Here is a 19,799-nt window from a genome sequence, read left to right as displayed (position 1 = left end):
GAAACTTGGGTCTGAGCATAAAACTTTATCCTGACCTGCAAAAGGCTACTACTAGGCAGCCTTGTATTTATATGCCATTTTAAATAAAAAGTCACAATGGATCTGATTCTCTTCTTGAATTCCACGTAGGATTAGTGAGCCTTAATAACCACACTGTTCCATTTCAGGAGATGTTGTTTAGCTTCCTGGATTATACAGTAATGCTGCATTCTCTCCCCAACCCTCTGGGAAAATACTGATATAGCTGTAGACAGGGAACTTGATCCTAGATCTCAGAAATGTATGTTAATTTTAATTCTCTAGATCCAAGTGTAGATAAAAAGGAGTAGTAGACAGAAACAAGCTTTCAGACAATACCATCGAATCTGAATCTGGAATGAGGCAGCAATATGGAACAGGAGAAAAAGCACTGAGAAACCAGCAGGCACTAGCCTCTCTGCAACCAATTTTTTGGGAAAGGAGACAGAGATACCCAAGCTGTATCTGTGCTTTTTCTATTCAAGATAATTGAAACATCCCAGAAGAAAACTTAACTTTATATAAGTCAGGTTTTTCTACCATATTCAGAGACTTGCTCTCCTTTTCCCAGCAAGGTCTGTTAAGAGTTCTAAATGTGCCTGCTTCCCCAGGCACGCTCACCTTTTCCTCTTCCGATACCACCTCTCTTCTTTCAAGGTTCAGTTTTCATGAGTCTTGCCCCCAACCAAAACTGCCTGGAAGCCATGTACCTAAAACAGGTTGGAGCCGGGCTCGGTGGCTCAAGTAATCCCGCGCCTTGGGAGGCTGAGGTAAGTGGATTGCCCGAGTCCACGGGCTCAAGACCCACCTGGGCAACTTGGCGAGACCTCATCTCTACAATAAATTTTAAAAAATCAGCTGGGTGTGGTAGCGCATGCCTGTAATTCCAGCTACTCGGAAGGCTGTGGCGGAAGGATCGCCGGAGCCCAGCAGGTCGATGCTGCAGTGGCTGGGAGTGGCCACTGCAATCCAGTCTGGGCGACAGAGTGAGACTCCAACTCAAAAAAAAATAATAAATAAAATAAAACAGGTTGGTTTTTGTTTTCTGCCAAATAGGAAAAGTTCCAAGTCCAAAGCCAAAAGAGAAGTGGTTCACAACTTTTAACATTTGTCTTAAACGACCACCAACTCTGGCAGAATCATGCAGTCAACCAGGCCGACTGAACTTCCAAATCAAACATATGGAAAGTTACCGGCCTTTTTTTCTTTTGTAGAAGTAATTGAGATAAGGGAAGTGACAGGGGAAAACAAAACCAAAACCAGTTCTGGATGTTATTTTTTCCTTTTAAGACAAAAATAAGAAGTCCTAGGGGGTGGGGATATGATAAGAGGACAACATATAAAGAAAACTGTGCTCTCTCCTACAGCTGCATTTCCAATACCAGCAGCTATGAGGCACAGCCGACTATGGAACACGTGACATGTGTTTGGACAAAATGAGAGTAAGGCTTGGTGTGGTGGCTCACGCCTGTAATCCCAGCACTTTGGGAGGCAAGGCAAGATCACTCGAACTTATGAGTTCAAGACCAGCTGTGGCAACAAAGCCAGACCTTGTCTCTACAAAAAAGTAATTAGCCTGGTGGATGGCACACACCTGTAGCCCCAGCTACTCAGGCAGCTGAGATAGAAGGATCACCTGAGCCCAGGAGGTCGAGGCTGCAGTGAGCCATGATCACGCCATTGTACTTCAGCCTGGGTGACAGAATGAGACCCCTGAACCCAAAAAGAATGTAAAATACACACTGGGCATTAAAGACTTAGCACAAAAAGACCAGTTCATTAATTTTTAAATATTGTTTACATGTTCAAGTAATATTTTAAACATATCAGGTTAACATATATTATTAAGATTATTCTCACTAGTCTCTTTTTTAGTTTAAAGTGGCTACTAGAAAATTTAAGATAATATATGTGGCTTATATTATATTCTGCTCTAGACTAGAGAACACAGTAGAAAATAATCCATAGAAGGAAAAGGAAAATAACATTTATGAACTGCTTACTATATAAACTGTGCTAAGGATTAAGACATACTACGCATTAAATATTTCAGTGCTGGCTTAGGAAATTAAAAGAGGAAAAAAATGGAGTGAAGTTGCAGTCAGCTGTTCAGAGCACAGAACACCAAGATGGCGGATTCCCACTCATGGAATGGGGAGAGGCCTCTTGTCTCCATTAGCTCTGACCATGGCAACTCTCTCTTCAGTATCTGCTACCAATATACCTAGGCCCTCTCCCCTATAAAAATAAATGAAGCAATATCATATTTCAGTTACAGACTGTTACCACTGAAAAATTTCTTACTACATCATGTGACTTGTCAATGATCACAAAGTAAAAAATTTTTTTAAAAAAGAGCCTCCTTTCTTGTACAAACAAAAAATACAAGTAGCAAATAATGTCCTACACTGACAGGTCCAAATAATTCTAGACTCCACCAATGGCTTGTGTCAAACAGGAAATGGCCCAATCAGGCCCAAAAGTACAGATGTTCTTAAAGTCTTTCAGACAGAGTTATTCAATATAATGATTTTCTCTTTTAAAATAAAGCAAAAGCCGGGCTTGGTGGCTCAGTCTGTAATCCCGCGCCTTGGGAGGCTGAGGTGAGTGGATTGCCTGAGCTCGTGGGTTCAAGACCCACCTGGGCAACTTGGTGAGATCTCATCTGTACAATAAATCAAAAAATTAGCCGGGCATGGTAGCACGCACCTGTAGTTCCAGCTACTTGGAAGGCTGAGGTGGAAGGATCGCTGGAGCCCAGGTCAAGGTTGCGGTGGCCAGGAGCGGCCACTGCACTCCAGTCTGGGCGACAGAGTGACTCCAACTCAAAATAAATTAATCAATAAAATAAAATAAAATAAAGCAAAAACTTTTCTTCAGTTTAAATTTAAACAGATTCTTTTTTGTACATAAGATGCTACTATTCTGTCAACACTGATTTTCTTTTTGCTTTGTTTATGCATTTGTGCCCTATTTTTATTTCAATGCCGAATGGACTTTCATCTGTTACCCCAGCTCTGTCTCTGGTAGATAATCTAAGTTATGTGAGAACTTCTTTTAGCAGAAACAGTATTAAGAATAAGGTGGCTATTATCCAATGCAGAATCCTTCATGTTAGGATAGTTTAGTCTAAAATACAAACTATGCTACTGTCATGATATTGAATATGAAATAACAGGAACAAAGAGTATGGTTAACTTTGAGCAACTTAAGGAATATCTAAGACATTTACTCATAAAAGTATTAATTCCTAAAAAGTAAATCAATACACTAAAAAGAAATTTTTTTCTCAAAAAATAGGCCAAAACTCCAGACAAGAAAGTCAACTGACATTCCCTTGTCCCAAGAGCAGTAGTACATATCTAACCCTAGCATTGGCCACTGCAAAAAAACAAATCCATTCATAAAGTACATAGTGCAAACAGAACCATAAGATATCGTCTACCAATCATTTGCCTTGAGTTGGCCATCAACATTTACTGAGCACCAACCATGTGCTGGGTCCCTGTTACACGCTAGCTCAGATAGATAGGACCACATAGCAGCTCTAGTGCAACCACTAGAGCTGTGCACTGCTCAACTCCAGGGGATGCCATTCCTCAAGATGACAATGCCAACAGGATCCCCTGGAGCTGGGCAGCAGGTAGACTTGTGAGTCCAGGCTTCCAGAGCCCAAGCTTGAGGGTCAGTCTAGCTCCAGAGTCTCCCAGCATGAGCTGCTGACCTCTGGGAGACTGTCTTGCTCTGCTCCTTTACCCTTACTCACTCCCAAGAGTTCACATTCATGTCAGGGCTTGTATTGTGTCTTGAAGATCAGAATCTGAGCTACCCTTCTCTGACAGTAGGGACAAGGCCATGGGCCACTGCTGATGGATTCTGGCCGATCATGTTTTATCTCCCTCATGGATGGGTGTAACTTTGCAAATGCCTCCTGCAATTTTCACCGGAGGGGCCACTCATTCTGCAGACCTGACACACAGGAACACAACCATCCTTTCACCTCCTACCTTTCAAAGCATTTCACAACTTACTTTCATTCTGCTAACACAGTGTATCACAGAAAGCAAGTAGAGCAGGGTTAGTTAACACAGTGTGAAGTTGCCTGTTAAACAAGTTTCTTTAAATTAAAAAGTAGATGGGTTTTCATTTGAAATTTGTTATGTTGTCATCCCAAGACATAACAAAGTTCACATGGAAACCCACCAGACTGTTTCCTAAATGGATTCAAATGTCTTCAGATTACAGTATCTTGTCTCTCTTCCTAAAATAAAGCTACACGATTTTGGCAGGGGGAGGTAGTGGGTTTCAAGGGAACTAGTTCTGCCTTTTCCATTAGCTGAACTCAGTTTTTAGTAGTAAAATACGGCCACACTCTCAACTTAAGAAAGCGGGCCTCAGTTAACATCAACATAAAACTCAAGAGCCTGGAGCAGCTACAAGAGGGTTTCTGGCAAGCACTCCCTACTGAGCCTTCGTAGCCTATCTCAGCCCACGCTGGGCCACCAGTGTACAGCCTGGGTTGCCACACAACCCTTTAGGGTGACATCCTCTCAGCAGTGTAATGCTCACTCACATGGTTTCCCCAGAGTTTAGTCTGAATGGCTGATGGCATTTAGTAACGGTTTATCTTTCCTTTTGCAGCACCAACATTTTCTTCAAAGAAATGATATTTTTTATTTCTACTACAGAACACAAACATAGTTTGAAAATAGTGGTTAATTTCTTGGTTTATATAATACTTTTGACTTCTTGGATATTTTTAAAAATCTAGCTTCTTTAAAAGAAAGTATAAAAAATATGCATTCCACATTATCCACTTTATCATTTCTTTGAAGATGTTTCTGAGAAAACATCAAAATAAAAATCAGAGCGTTAAACCTAACCTTTCTCCACTTTTCATAGAACCAGTTTTCAAATCTGCTGCTTGGTAATTCTAACCCAAATTTCCCTAGTGCTGGTTTAAATAATCACTGCTTTATTTTGATGATAGCTACAAAATGCTTCCTACCCATCCTCCCAGCTATTAGCTCCTATTTGACAACCTGTTATAAACCCAGTCACTGCTGTTTTTATTATCTTGAGGATTTCTTTTTTACTTGGCACACCTTAGGGTATACCTACCAGATGAGTTGATCATTATAGAGAAATGCAGTGTATTTAACTATATTCAGGCTTTCCTCCATTCTATTAATAAAGGACTGGATTTTCAAATAAGTCATTTTATCCAATGGGAAGAAGCTGATTCCACCAAAAATGTCAAGCAGGTCACATGACTGCAAATGCAGGGTTTGCAAATACTGTAGGAAAAAATAAGGCATAAAATTTACTAATAGTACATTGAGTATATTAATACTCTTTGACAACCGAAAATAATTAATCTTGTGTCAGACTAATATTTATGGTATAATCACATGCTGGCTAAAAGCACAATGAGACCATGGCTGGGGTACAGGTAACTGGGTTTGAAATTAGTACCAATTTCAAGATATAAAGTTCAAACATATTTAGTTAATGTTTATTTGGTATTGTGTTTTAACTCCTTATGCCAGCGCACCTCAAATTAAAGTAAATTCATGAGGGATCTATACAATACTACAATAGATAGGGCTATCTTATACTAAAATCATGTCTTAAGAATACGCCAGGACAACAGTTGTACCCACCTGTTGAGGGGTAGGACAGCAATGAAGACAAGAATAGAAATTAGGATATAATATGAAAGTAAATAATTATGGTCACTGACTAGTCTAGGCAACACAGCAAGATCTTGTCTCTACAAGAAAATAATAAAAGATAAAAAAATTAGGGATGGGCATGAACCTATAGTCCCAGCTACTTGGGAGGCTGAGGCAAAAGGACTGCCTGAGCCATGATCATGCCACTGCACTGCACTCTGGGCAGCAGAGTGAGACACATCTCAAAAAAAGAAGAAAAATTATGGTCATTAATATGAAGAAACAAGCAAGCAAGAAAAGTAATTCATAAAAAAATTCATAAATAGCTATCAAAGGTGTTTTAGAGAGAAAAGTTGAATTAAAAATAGGTATGAAAGGTATTTTAGGAAGCAAATAAATTGAGAATTATTTCTTTAAGATAAAATGTATTTGACAGGGGTAGAATGAGGTATGCAAAATTTAATTAAAAGAGAACAGCAACTATTCAGGGACATTATCACTTGGGACAAATCATACTAATAACCACTAATGTGATAAAGCCTGTGTCACATTACCTTGAGTCAATATAGATTATGCCTGTTTAGTGAATAGAATCAATCCATAAGAGTGTATAACTCCAGTAATTAAGTTTTGCTAATCAACTCATCTATCATACAAAACACTGTTTTGAGTAAGCCTACACGGACAGATACAAGTAGAATAAGGATGAAGCCAAAAGATGACTCCCAGATGCTTTAAGGAGCCCTGAGCAAATGCAGCATTTTATGCTCCTACATCAAGAGTTGAAAGCGAGCTCCAAGGGTGCGAACCTAATGAGTTTCCTCGCTGCTCTGGTTTTGCTACAGTCCATCTCAGGCTCTTTACCATTTTCGAGTTCTGGGTTCTTTGTACATAAAAAACAAACTAGTTTGCATCAATATTTCTCTAAAGATCTGTTTGAATACTAATAGAGTGATAAATAAAACTCAAAATACTTACTCGATGAAAGAATTTCTCTAATCTTTCTTTGAGAAGCTTGACACCTCCATCTTCCATGGCTTTCAAAAATGTACCATTAAAAAGCTAGTAGTGCAAAAGATTGCAGACAAAAAAAAAAAAATCAATTTCCTATGCCCCTCAGTTTTTCAGTATAACAAGTTCTTCTTTTTCCTTTTAGATTATTTCAGATTAGATTAATTAAGCTCATTAAATCTTCAGTTTCTCTTAAATACAGAAAGTATTTACATAAGATTGAGTTAAAAAATAAGTTACCCAAAAATTAATATACTGTTAAGTGATGCTGTCATTTTTATGAAACTAATTGTTCTAGACTTTTAAAAAAAATATGAGGTCACACTTATGTAAAGTTTCACTTTACATAAATAATATCACCAAAATGTTTAAATCATAAAATTATCTACGGTCTGTATGTTATTTGAGAACATGGACATACTTGTTTACCAATGGGGATACATCCCCAGTACAAAACTGAGAACAGAGAAGGTTGTTCAATACTTATTGGATAAATGTATGCATAAACTTTACACCCTGTTTCAAAGGCACTATTATTTTATCCCCTAAAACAGATAGTCAATTTGTAATCATTTAAAGAATTATTTATAAACAACCCCTGAGCCTGTAAATAGGGGTAACTAGTTAGATTCTCACTTCAAAAAGAATGTCATGCTTACCTTGTACATGCTGTAGCACTGTTGCAGCACTGAACTATAAACTTTGTCCTGCAAACAACACAAAAACATAGCACAGAACTCAATTCAAGAGAATGACAATGCTTACTGTGTGTAGCAAAGGTACACTGACTCTTGTCAAAGCAATAAAATGCTTATAAACTTGGTCCCATAATAGTTGTACCTTGAAAATAAGAAGTGTTTAAATTCAAATTTATGAGCCAGTAAGCCTAACTTTAGAAGGGCTGTAAATAGAGATGATCAGTAGAAGGTATTAGTGAGGCAGGTGCATACACATTTTAAAAAGATAATGCTAATAATAAAAATAATATATAAATATATATTTATAAATATAAATAAACATAAAATTTTGCTATGTACTGCACTGAGAAACTTCTGCAAAAGCCACCTAGTTTAAATCTAACCAAGTAAGTCACTGTACATTTTTAGTAATACATTTCTTTCTAAAAAATATGAAATGAAAAATGACATTACCAACAACTCCTCTTCTTGGTATTCAATAACTGGTTTTCCATCTTTAGTTTGCTTCTCAATTATAGGATTCCGAACAACCTACAAAGTTTAATAAACTGAAATTACACAAGGAATTCATTATAAGCTTTTAATTTCGCCTCAATTAAAAAAATTTGAACATGCTACAACACCAGAAACATAACTTCTTAAAACAGCCCCAGGGACAAATACACCTAACAGGAATTTGATTTTTAAATTGCAACCAACTTTATTGAAATTTTACTTTGATGCACTAGCCACAGGACTTTCCTAAATTCCCATAACTTTATTGTAAAGATCACCCATAATTTTACTACACAACTTCAGAAAGACAAATTGTGTATGTAAATACCATGACCATCCAGAAATTCTCTTCTGGTTCGTTGAAGAACTGTCTATTCTTCTGTGTATGTAAAGATTTTGCAGGTTTTGATGGACTAAAGGTCCTAAAATGGTTAAAAGAATATGTTTGGGACAATTCTCCAGTGTAAGTTTTAAGAATTTACTGAGTTCTACAAAGACATATTTAAAGGCATTACCTTGTAAACTGTACAATAGCTTCACATAATCCAACATTTCTAATTTTTTCATTTTTTTCTACTTCATTTGGATGATAAAATAAAATCTTATTTTCCTCCTACAGTATGAGAAAACAGAAGCACAACATTAATACATTTATTCATGCTAAATTTAATGTCGACATCTCATGTCACACATGCAAAGGCAAAACAAAATAAAAATCGGAAGCAGGAATTATCTCATCATTGTGTAAATACTTCCCACCGGCCTGAAAGGCAATTTCGACATTTTAAATGAAGCAGCGCCCGATACTATGTATGTAAACTCCATCTCTAGATTTCTTGTCTTGTGCTAATTTGTAATACATCATCGCCTGTAAAAATAAGGGTGTGCGCACGTGCAGAGACAGACAGCTCCTCCAGAATTAAATCCAGCAGGTTCACAGGCATTGGGACTGACAGTCTTTAAAAGGGCTGTGATTTGCTGGCAACAAAACAAACCTCCGGACATCCTTTGAGAAAGTCACCGTCCCCGCCTCAGCAAAGCAAAACAAACGAAACCTCTTGGAATTGACTTATTTGTCCATTTGGAGGGAGAAAAATAAAACAAACAAAAAAAACTTTCCGAGGGTCTTCCAAGCCTGCATTATTTGAGGGCTACCGCCCACTACTTTGGTTCCATGCTTCTAGTCGGGGGCTTCCAATAACAAAGACAAGTTCAATTTTAAACCCCCAGAATCGGCGCAAAGCACAGCGAGACGCAGCCTGCGTGGAGTGATGAACCCGCCCGACCGGTACTCAACAGACAAGCATCGACCCAGGACCTGAAACAGACGCCTGGGCCGGACGCACACCTGGCACAAAGCAGGCTCGGTACCTGCGGCTCGAAGCGGGCAGAGTGACAGGGCCGCCTCCCCGGCGCGTCCCGCAGCTCTTGGGGACCGACGCCGGCCGGCCGCCCTCCCAGCCCCTTGGGCCCGCCTCGGCCGCCGCTGACATCGCGCGCCGCCCCCTCCGCGTACCTCTCCCTCGCGCGGCCCGAAACGCGGGTTGTAGATGAAGAAACTCAGCAGCGCCGGCGGGAACTGCTTCTCCTGGGCCGCCCAGGACCCAGCCCCGGCCCCGGCCGCCGCTGCCGCCATCCCGGCCCGGCCCCCACCTCGGGAGCCTCCCTCGGCCCGCCCAGAGACCGCAGCCGCGAGGAGACCGCACTTCCGCCTCGCTCGCTGCCGCCCCGGAAGTGGTCTCCGCCGGCCCGGAAGGAAAACCCGCAGTGCAGCGTCCCCTTCTGGCACGAACGGGTGGGTTCGTTCCGGCGCGGTGTCTGGCTTGTGGGTTTTCTTCTCTAAGGGCGTTCGGTGGAAGTTGGCTCTCGGGTTTCTGCCGTGGCTAAAGGCGAGGACTGTGCAAAATGCAACGGGCCGAGCGCGGTGGCTCGCGCCTGTAATCCCAGCCAAGGCGGGAGACTCGCTTGAGGCCAGGAGTTCAACCAGCCTGGACAACGCAGAGACCCTGCTTCTTTTTAAAAAAGAGAGAGAAAGGAAGAAGAACAGAATGGACACAGTATCTTGTAGGATGTTGTGTGAAGGCGCAAACCAAGCCCTTCCTTGGAAAGAAGCACGTTTAGGGGCAAACGTGCAGTCAGCCGGACGGTCGCCCCATCAGCGTCATCTACCGAGCCCTTGCTGGCTTGGTTGAGCCCATCAACCAAACCAGCTGGATTTGCACCCGTCCCCACTGCCTGTGGCGCAGGCCTGGAGGGGCGCGGTGTGTCCGGCGGAGGCGGGCGCAGGCGTGGCGGCCTCCCCCGTGTCCATTCCTGGACCTTGTCGAGCCTGGGATCCCTTGATTTTGAGTCGTGAGAATTGAGCCACAGCTGGGATGGCCCGTCTCGTCCGTTATTTGGAGGTCAAGCCCTTGCAGCAGCCCGCTTGGCCATTCCCAAGAAGGTCTTGGTTTAGGTTGCCTGTCTGTCGCAGGTGAAGTTTGGAAGAATCACCTTTCTTCCCGAACTTGGCAGAATCGACCTTCCCGTTTAGAGAGGCGATGCGTTGAATGTGGACATGAGACAGATCTGGGTCCATGTCTTAGCTCTGCCACTAAGTGTGAGACCTTGCACCAGTCACCTTCCCGCAGTCGCTGTCCCCTAGTTGGAATTTGACTAACAGTACATTCCTGCCTAGTGGTAATTTCACTCTAAGAATTAAATGGGACCATGAATGTACATCAAGTGCTAGTACTTAATGATTCTTTTTTTTTTTTTTTTGAGTTGGAGTCTCACTCTGTCACCCAAACTGGAGGGCAGTGGCCGCTCCCGGTCACCGCAGCCTCACCTGCTGGGCTCCGGCCATGCTTCCCCCCTCAGCCTTCCCAGTAGCCAGAATTACAGGCATGCGCTACCACGCCCGGCTGATTTTTTTGATTTATTGTAGAGATGAGGTCTCGCTGCCTAGGCGGGTCTCGAACCCACGGGCTCAGGTAATCCACTCACCTCAGCCTCCCAAAGGCGCGGGATGACAGGCTGAGCCACCGAGCCCGGCTTAATGATTATTCTTTATTCGACGAATGATTGCTACAATTCCTTGCTCTTGACTTTCCCAACTAGCTTTCTCTACTGCATGAAATTCTTCCTTAGAAATACAGTTTTGGCATTAAAACAATACTTTTAAAAACTTTTTAAGGTAGCAGATTTCCTCCCCTCCCCTCCACCATCGTTTGTTTCCCAAAAAGTAACTTCCAATATATATATATATATAATAGACACAGAGCTACCATGGTTGAATGAGATGGTAGACTGAAGCCTGAGAGTACTTTTCTCTAGCCTTTTCCAGTAGCTACCCACCATTATCATCTCTCTTAGGGACCCTAAAGCACAGACAGATTTCTGGGATTCCAGGAGCATAGTTTGAAAACTCCAGGTTAAATAATTATTTCCTCTGTCTGAGAGTAAATGCTTCTGGAGGAGTGATAGAGCCCAGGGCTAAGGTCGGAATACCTGCCTTTGAGTTCTAGTTTTGCCATTTGCCAGTTGTATGACCTTTGGCCAGTTAACCTCTTTTAACCTCAATTTCCTCTTCTATAAAACTAGATAAGTAAGGGGCTCACAGAGTTATTTCAAATATTACAGTAGATGATACAAACAAGAGCTTTTTAAAAAAGTGCTACATAGCCGGGCTCGGTGGCTCAGCCTGTAATCCCGCGCCTTTGGGAGGCTGAGGTGAGTGGATTGCCTGAGCCCGCGAGTTCGAGACCCGCCTGGGCAGTGAGACCTCATCTCTATAGTAAATCAAAAAATCAGCCGGGCGTGGTAGTGCATGCCTGTAGTTCCGGCTACTGGGAAGGCTGAGGCAGAAGGATCGCCAGAGCCCAGCAGGTCGAGGCTGCGGTGGCCGGGAGCGGCCATTGCACTCCAGTCTGGGCGACAGAGTGAGACTCCAACTCAAAAAAAAAGTACTACATAAATGTGTGAGATGAACATTTTATAGTATTAGTCATGATTTCTTCCAGGACACCTCTATGCCCTTGTATACTTTGCCTTTCCCTTCCAACCCCCATACAATTAGTTACATCAGGCATTAGAAGAGAGATGATACAAAAACAAAACACCCAGAATCAAAGAAAATGCTTTTAAGCTTCCAAAGCTGATGACGGAAAAATTCCAAGTTCGGCCAAATATACTTGGGTACATTTATTCTGAGCCAAATGTGAATGACCAGGCCTAAGACACAGCTCCAAGAGGTCTTGAGAGCATACATCCAGGTTGTTTTGAATTGCGGATTCATTATATACACTTTAGGAAGACAGAGTTAAGGGAAAAAACCAAAACATAAGTCAATACATGTGAGATTTATATTGGTCCAACCTGGGAAGGTGGGCTATCTCTAAGGGGGGGGGCTTGTGGGTTACAGGTGGATTCAAAGATTTCCTAACTGGCAATTAATAGCAAGAGGCTCTTATCTAGGGAATTTTGGAATCAGTGGATGTCTTGTGACGTAAGGGGGCAGAAAAACTCCAAGTTCCTTGATACACAACACAGATGAAGCCTTCTAGGTGGCAGATTTCAGAGATAATAGACAAGAGTCTTAAAAGATACCTGGAAACCACACTGAGATACCACCTAACTCCAGTCAGGATGGCCATCATCAGCTCAGAACACAACAGATGCTGGAGAGGATGTGGGGAAAAGGCAGCATTTCTACACTTGTTGGTGGGAGCGTAAACTAGTACAACTTCTGTGGAAACAGTTTGGCGATTCCTAAAAGATCTGAAAATCGACCTTCCGTATGACCCTGCAATCCTCCTGAGAATATACCCAGAGGAACTCAAATCACTATGAAAAAATATCGGTACATGCATGTTTATTACAGCATTATTCATAATAGCAAAAACATGGAACCAATCATGCTACCTATTGAAGGAGGACTAGATTTTTAAAAATGTAGTACATTTACACCATAGAATATTACACAGGCATAAGGAAGTACAAAATTATGAACTTTGCAGTAACTTGGATGGACTTAGTGTCTATAATATTGAGTGATCGATCACAGAAACAACTGAGTCCACATGTTCTCACTCATAAGCAGACCTTAAGCAATTATCATAATATTATAAGAAGGGGATTGGCAGTAGAGGAAACTGTGGGGGGGGGGCACACCTCATCAACATAATGATAATTTGTATACCTGACCCTGAATTGTACCCCTGCATTTAAAAAATTAAATTAAATTAAAATTTAACAGGTACCCAGAGTCTGGGAGTTCCCTAGGGATGGTTTTGCAGGGTTGCAAAATACTTTTGATTTTCTTCTTTATCTGTTGTGTGATGTCATGCCAGAGACAGATTGGAAAATAAATATCAATACATACGGTTAATAAAAAACCTATCTGATGAATCTTTATCAGGCATGACGCCTCAGGCCTCTTAGGAATTTGGACAAGAGAAGAAGGTCAGAGTTGACTTCTCAAAGCCAAGGAAGGAAGGAAGGAAGCTTAAACGCTGATGCATCCTCCTCTCCTAGTACAGTCCTAGGGTCTGCATGGGTGCGAGGTGGGAGTGGTAGTGATGATAGATACTCGCATAGGTTTGGAGGTCACAGAGTAGACTGCATAGCCGGGCTCGGTGGCTCAGCTTGTAATCCTGCACCTTGGGAGGCTGAGGTGAGTGGATTGCCTGAGCCCGCAGGTTCGAGACCCGCCTGGGCAACTTGGCGAGACCTCATCTCTACAATAAATTAAAAATCAGCCGGGCGTGGTAGCGCACGCCTGTAGTTCCAGCTACTTGGAAGGCTGAGGTGGAAGGATCGCCAGAGCCCAGCAGGTCGAGGCTGCGGTGGCCGGGAGCGGCCACTGCACTCCAGCCTGGGTGACAGAGTGAGACTCTAACTCAAAAAAAAAAACAAAAAAAACCAGAGTAGACCGCATGTGTATCCTGCTTCCCTGTGAGTTGGGGGAGGTGGCAAGCCTTGTCGAGTTCCCCACTGTGTGAAGCATGAGGCAGCAACAACAGAGCAGCTATGGCCACAGGAGTATCTAGGTAGAAAGTCCCTACTTGGTGCGGAAAGCAGCCAAATGATTTACTTGTGAATTACAGAAGTAATTCGGAGAAAGCCAGCGCTGAGTGTCCTCAGGGTCAGGAAGAGAAGGAGGTAGCCGTAGCCCTTCAAGACAATGAGACTAGAGAGGAATGACAATAGCTTAGGAGTCACTGTATGGACTGAACACACTCCTTTCCCATCGGGAACCTTGCTAGCTCTCTCCCCCTAATCTAGGGAAAGAAGAGAGAAGAGGAGGGTGAATTGCTCTAGGTAATTAAGATTCTGACACCCAGCACATTGGGAATTCAGATAAAGTTCAGTTATAAAAATAAAAGTTTTTTTTGGTTTTTTTTTTTGCACAAATAATTTCAAGGGAATGAGCTGTGGGGAAGACATGTTTTTGTGTTGGAAAGGGAGCACAGGGCTGGCGTGGTGGCTCATGCCTGTAATCCCAGCACTTTGGGAGGCAGAGGTGAGAAGATTGCTTGAGCCCAGGAGTTTGAGAGCAACCTGGGCAACATAGTGAGTCCTCATCTTTACAAAAAAAAAAAAAATTAGCCACCTGTCGTCTCAGCTACTCAGGAGGCTAAGGTGGAAGGATCACCTGAGCCCAGAAGTTTGAAGCTCTGGTGAGCCATGATTGTGCCACTGCACTCCAGCTTGGGTGACAGAGAGAGACTCCAGCTCAAAAAGAAAACAAACAAACTAATAAAAAAAGGGAGTACAGTTCCAAGTAGAAAGTCACAGTTCCAGGGTGGGTAGTTCTAGACACATTATCACGTATGTCTAGCTCTTCCCTAACAGGAAAGTTGAGCTTCTTGGTGGTAGGACTTCGTCAGTGTCATCTTCTTGTTCCCAGTGCCTGCTTCAAAGGATACAGCAAATGTGTGTTGAATAAATGCCTTAAAGTGGCAGGGAACAGGGAGGGTGGGGAAACAGACATCAGAGATGGGCTTTCTTCCTCCGAGTTCTGGCTGCTGCATATCCTGCAGATGGAGCTCAGGCTGATCTGACATTCTAGTGAGTTCTCTGCTCAGCTCTGTACTAAGCTCCAGGAAGAAGTTGCTGGGTAAAGGTTTGGGTACAATATACACTTCCAAGACCATCTATACAAAGAGCCACTTCATCCAATTCTGTTGGCAGAAATATCGCACCAGTGACTTGAGTAACCTATCTCTTCTCTGTTGACTTAGAGCCCAGAGACACTGTGTCATTCAGAGGTGACCTTCATCATGAGGATACACCTCTCTCCTGCGGTTAAAATTGTCCTTGATCTCCATCTTCTCCTGTGATCACCTGCATAGGATCTTCAAAAACATGTGATTCTTGTATTCAAAAATAGATATATTAAAAAAAAAAAAAAAAAGAAAAAGAAAAGCTGGGCATAGTGGCTCATTCCTGTAATCCCAGCGCTTTGGGAGGCTGACGTGGAAGGATCACTTGAGGCCTAGAGTTTGAGACCAGCCTGGTCAACATAGTGAGACTCCATCTCTACAAAACAGTAAAAAAAAAACCCATTATCTGGGCGTGATGATGTGTGTCTGAGTCTGGGAATTTGAGGCTGCAGTGAGCTATGATCTTTTTTTTTTTTTTTTTTTGAGTTGGAGTCTCACTCAGTCATCCAGACTGGAGTGCAGTGGCCGCTCCCGGCCACCGCAGCCTCGACCTGTTGGCCTCTGGCAATCCTTCCGCCTCAGCCTTCCAAGTAGCTGGAACTACAGGCGCGGGCTACCACACCCGGCTAATTTTTTGATTTATTGTAGAGTTGAGGTCTCGCCAAGTTGCCCAGGCGGGTCTCGAACCCGTGGGCTCAGGCAATCCATTCACCTAAGCCTCCCAAAGTGCGGGATTACAGGCTTAGCCACCGGAGCCTGGCTTGAGAGCTATGATCATACTAGTGCACTCCAGCCTGGGTAACAGAGTGAGATCCTGTTGAAAGAGAGAGAGAGAGAGAGAGAGAAAGAGAGAGAGAGAGAGAGACTAGGAGACTGGGAGAGAGGGAGAGAGAGACAGAGAGAGACAGAGAGGGAGAGAGACTGGGAGACTGGGAGACTGGGTATGGTGCTTCATGCTTGCAATTCCAGCACTTTGAGAGGCTGAGGCAGGAGGATTGCTTGAGATCAGCCTGGGCAACATAGTTCGACCTCATCTCTACAAAAAATAAAAAAAATTAGCAGGGTGTGGTGGTGCACACCTGTATTCTCAGCAACTAGGGAGGCTGACGCTGGAGGATCACTTGAGCCCAGGAATTTGAGGCTGCCATGAGCTATGATCATGCCACTGTACTCCAGCATGGGTGACAGCATGAGATCCTGACTCAAAAATTAAAAATAAAAAAACATAAGCAAGTTTTATCAGTCAGGGTTCAATGAAGAAGCAGAACCACTAGAAAAAATATATAGGCATATTATATATAATAATGCAATTTTAGGTGTTAATTGCAGGTATTATGCAATTATGTAACCATGTAACACATGTCAAGAATTACAGGTATGATGCTCTTGTGAGAGCTGGGTAAACAGCCTCGGAAAGGCTGTTGCCTTTGCATCACTTGAGCCCAGGAGTTTGAGGCTGCAGAAAGTCACCTCTGAACGACACAGTGTCTCTGTGCTCTAAATCAACAGAGAAGAGGTAAGTTACTCAAGTCATTGGTGCGATATTTCTGCCAAGAGAATTGGATGAAGTGGCCCTTTGTATAGATGAAGACTGTAAGTGTATGTTGGAAGTGTATGTTGCACCCAGGCCTTTACCCAGCAGCTCATGGAGTTTTAGTACTGAGTTGAGTAAACTCACCAGAATGTCAGATCAGCCTGTGGCCCGAGCTTCATCTACAGGATATGCAGCATCCAGAACTTCACATGCTGAAGCTGACCATTTGCAGAGCGGAAAGTCAGAAAGGAGAGATGGGTGTACACTTGGGGAGAGTGAGGACCTTATGAGGACGGACTGGACCCCATGTCAGTCTCCCACCACCTCCAACCCTGATGATGAGGGAGTCTTCCTGGAAAAGCTGGTGTCCTCTGTCACAGAGAAAAACACATACCTGGAATTGAAGGACTGAAGGAGGACCGGACATCAAGGAGGTAAGCCAGCAGGTGAGTGGTCACCCTGCATCAATCTCCCAAGAATAAAATATTTACAGCTGTTGCTTCATGCTACCCTCCAAATCCCAGGCCACGTGTCTTGTGGCCCACCCTAACTGGATATCTACAACTTAAGCCAGTTGAAATATTACAGTCACCACACAAGTGATGTCTAGATTTGATAAAGTGAGGCAGTAGGTACACAGGTGTTTGTTAGTTTTCTCTGTATTCTCATCTGTATTTTTAAAATATTTCATAATTTAAAAAAATAACTTAATGTGTGAATCCATTTATGTTATTGTAGAACTTCTAGGAAAACAATGTCAAAATCTACACGCCTGAAATCCCAGCACTTTGGGAGGCCGAGGTGGGAGAGTCACTTGAGACCAGGAGTTTGAGACCAGCTTGAGCAACACAGTGAGACCCCATATCTACAAAAAAATCAAGAAATTAGCTGGACATGGTGGTCTGCATCTGTAGTCCTAGCTACTCAGGAGGCTGAGGTGAGTGGATCGCTTGAGCCCAGGAGTTTGAGGCTGCAGTGAGTTATGACAGCACCATTGCACTGGGCAACAGAGCGAGAACCTGCCTAAAAAAAGAGGAAAAAAAATCGATCCCCCTACCCAAAAAAGTTGACTTTTTGAAACCAGTGAAAACATTATGTAAATGATAGTCTTTCCAGTGAATAAATTAACAGGCCAGGTGGAAACTATCCTGGTGATTCCAATTTCATCTGTCTTCTTAAGTGTTTGCAAAGTAATACCATCCCTTAACATTAGCAGAAGAGATATAAGATAGGTTTTTGCTTGAAATTGGATTCTTGAGTACTCATTACACAAAATTAAACTGTAGTTGTTACACAGAATTAACTATGTAGCTTGTAAACCTGTACAGACAAGTATTTCCCGTCTTCACTGTTTGATCATATTTTACTTAGGATCTGAAAAGAACCAATTTGAAAACACACACACACACACACACACACACACACACACACACACACACACACACACGTAATTTTTTTTTTTGAGAAGGCAGGATTTATTGAGAGGACAGAAAAGCTCCCATAGTGGGAGGGGACCCAAGGGGGTTGCCCGAAAACCTGTATATTTCAAAAAAAAAATCTTCATAATGAGCAGATGCTGAAGCAAAATAATCATGTTTGAGGCATCGTAATAATTCTTATAAGTCTCAACAATTAAGCACATTCAGAAAACCTGCTTTAAGATCACATTCCACAAAATTATGAACTACTCTAACAAGCTATAAACCAGATTAGGATTAAGTAAAAATCGTCAAAATTAAAGCCATGGTTACAGCCCTATTTTATAAGAATTAAAAAAAAAAAGACAGAAGGCCTGGTTTTTCAGATCAGTAACCTATGTCTAGGCCTTCATTTCAAAATCAAAATACATCATTTCAGTGCTGAGGACAAGCTCTCTTGAGATAGGTTGGTGGTCATCTGTCAATTAGGTAAATGTAGAGAAGGCAAGCATGAAAATAAAGTTGTTTAGCCGGGCTCGGTGGCTCAGCCTGTAATCCCGCACCTTTGGGAGGCTGAGATGAGTGGATTGCCTGAGCCCGCGGGTTCGAGACCTGCCTGGGCGGCGACACCTCATCTCTACAGTAAATCAAAAAATCAGCCAGGCGTGGTAGCGCATGCCTGTAATTCCGGCTACTCAGAAGGCTGAGGCGGAAGTATTGCTGGAGCCCAGCAGGCAAGGCTGCGGTGGCCAGGAGCGGCCACTGCACTCCAGTCTGGGTGACAGAGTGAGACTCCAACTCAAAAAAAGAAAAAAGAAAAGAAAGTTGTTTATATGCTTGTCAGTCCCTTTTCTAGATTTTTATCATTTTCTCTAGAGTTTTTCCAGTTTTGATTTGATTCTGGATATGTTATATTTAAATTTTTTCCTCAATATGTAAAAACATGTACAAAGGCTCAAAATGTCAGGAATAGAATAGTATGCAATGCTTTCATTAATCTCAGTGTGGGACACATTCTTTGCATGAAAGTTTTTCATATTTTGTAGAGAAGCGGGGGCGGGGGGGAGGGTTGCTTTGTTGCCCAGACTGATCTTGAACTCCTGCCTCAAGTGATCCTCCTGCCTTGGCCTCCCAAAGCACTGGGATTACAAGTGTGAATCATTGCACCTGGTTGAAAGTTTTTTAAAATCAGAATTTACTTGGGTCCTTGTGGCAGATTTAGAAAATTAAAATAATTTACTGCTTCTTTGGCTTAGTGACAATAATTGGGTCTCTGCGTCTCTTTCTTCATTTTCTCTAATTACCATGCTTCCTGTTTTGATTTTTTTTTTTTTAATAAAAGTCTCCAGTGTTATCTCACTGTTCTGTAATCTTCCCAGCTGGAGATAACTACTGTGAAAGCTTTGCTGTATATCCTTTCACTCTTTTTCCTGTGAGATATATAATGAATAGAACATTTGTACAAAATGTATATGACTAAGCTCAGGTAATTTTAAAAAACATTTTTGTTTCCAAATTATACTTACCATCGAAGATTTGGAAATGCTAATATTTGTACCAAATACAAACTTGGAAAAATAACAAATCAAAAGTGCTAATGGGGGAGGGGCATAAAAACATAAAAGGTGCCTGGTCCCAAACCAGGGGTAGTGAGGCTCATACTTCACCTGCATGCTGCTTACTTGTGTATCTCATCCTGACTTGTATCCCACATCTCTATAATAAACATTTTTAAAGTGCTAATTATCAAATATGCTCAAATGCCCAAAGAGTTGTTACCTGCATTCTTGGGTGGAATAAATCCC

The 19,799-nt window shown here is 42.3% G+C and overlaps 1 protein-coding gene across 1 annotated transcript in view; it reads right to left on the bottom strand.

Moving 5' to 3' along the window:
* The window catches only part of CCZ1 (CCZ1 homolog, vacuolar protein trafficking and biogenesis associated), a 28,975-nt gene extending 19,349 nt beyond the window's left edge, over positions 1 to 9,626 (bottom strand). The window contains exons 1-7 of the mRNA XM_008072904.2: positions 9,414 to 9,626; positions 8,413 to 8,510; positions 8,226 to 8,319; positions 7,856 to 7,933; positions 7,364 to 7,411; positions 6,672 to 6,755; positions 5,140 to 5,315 (exon numbers count right to left, since the gene is read on the bottom strand). Of these exons, the coding sequence (XP_008071095.1) occupies positions 5,140 to 5,315; positions 6,672 to 6,755; positions 7,364 to 7,411; positions 7,856 to 7,933; positions 8,226 to 8,319; positions 8,413 to 8,510; positions 9,414 to 9,533 (698 nt within the window). The 5' untranslated portion in view covers positions 9,534 to 9,626. The remainder of the gene's footprint in view (positions 1 to 5,139; positions 5,316 to 6,671; positions 6,756 to 7,363; positions 7,412 to 7,855; positions 7,934 to 8,225; positions 8,320 to 8,412; positions 8,511 to 9,413) is intronic.
* Positions 9,627 to 19,799: the final 10,173 nt, after the last annotated feature.

Source organism: Carlito syrichta, unplaced genomic scaffold (assembly GCF_000164805.1).
Source record: "Carlito syrichta isolate Samal-C Ts95f unplaced genomic scaffold, Tarsius_syrichta-2.0.1 Scaffold315497, whole genome shotgun sequence".
Classification (NCBI taxonomy): domain Eukaryota; kingdom Metazoa; phylum Chordata; class Mammalia; order Primates; family Tarsiidae; genus Carlito; species Carlito syrichta.
This window is presented reverse-complemented; position numbering and strand designations above follow the sequence as displayed.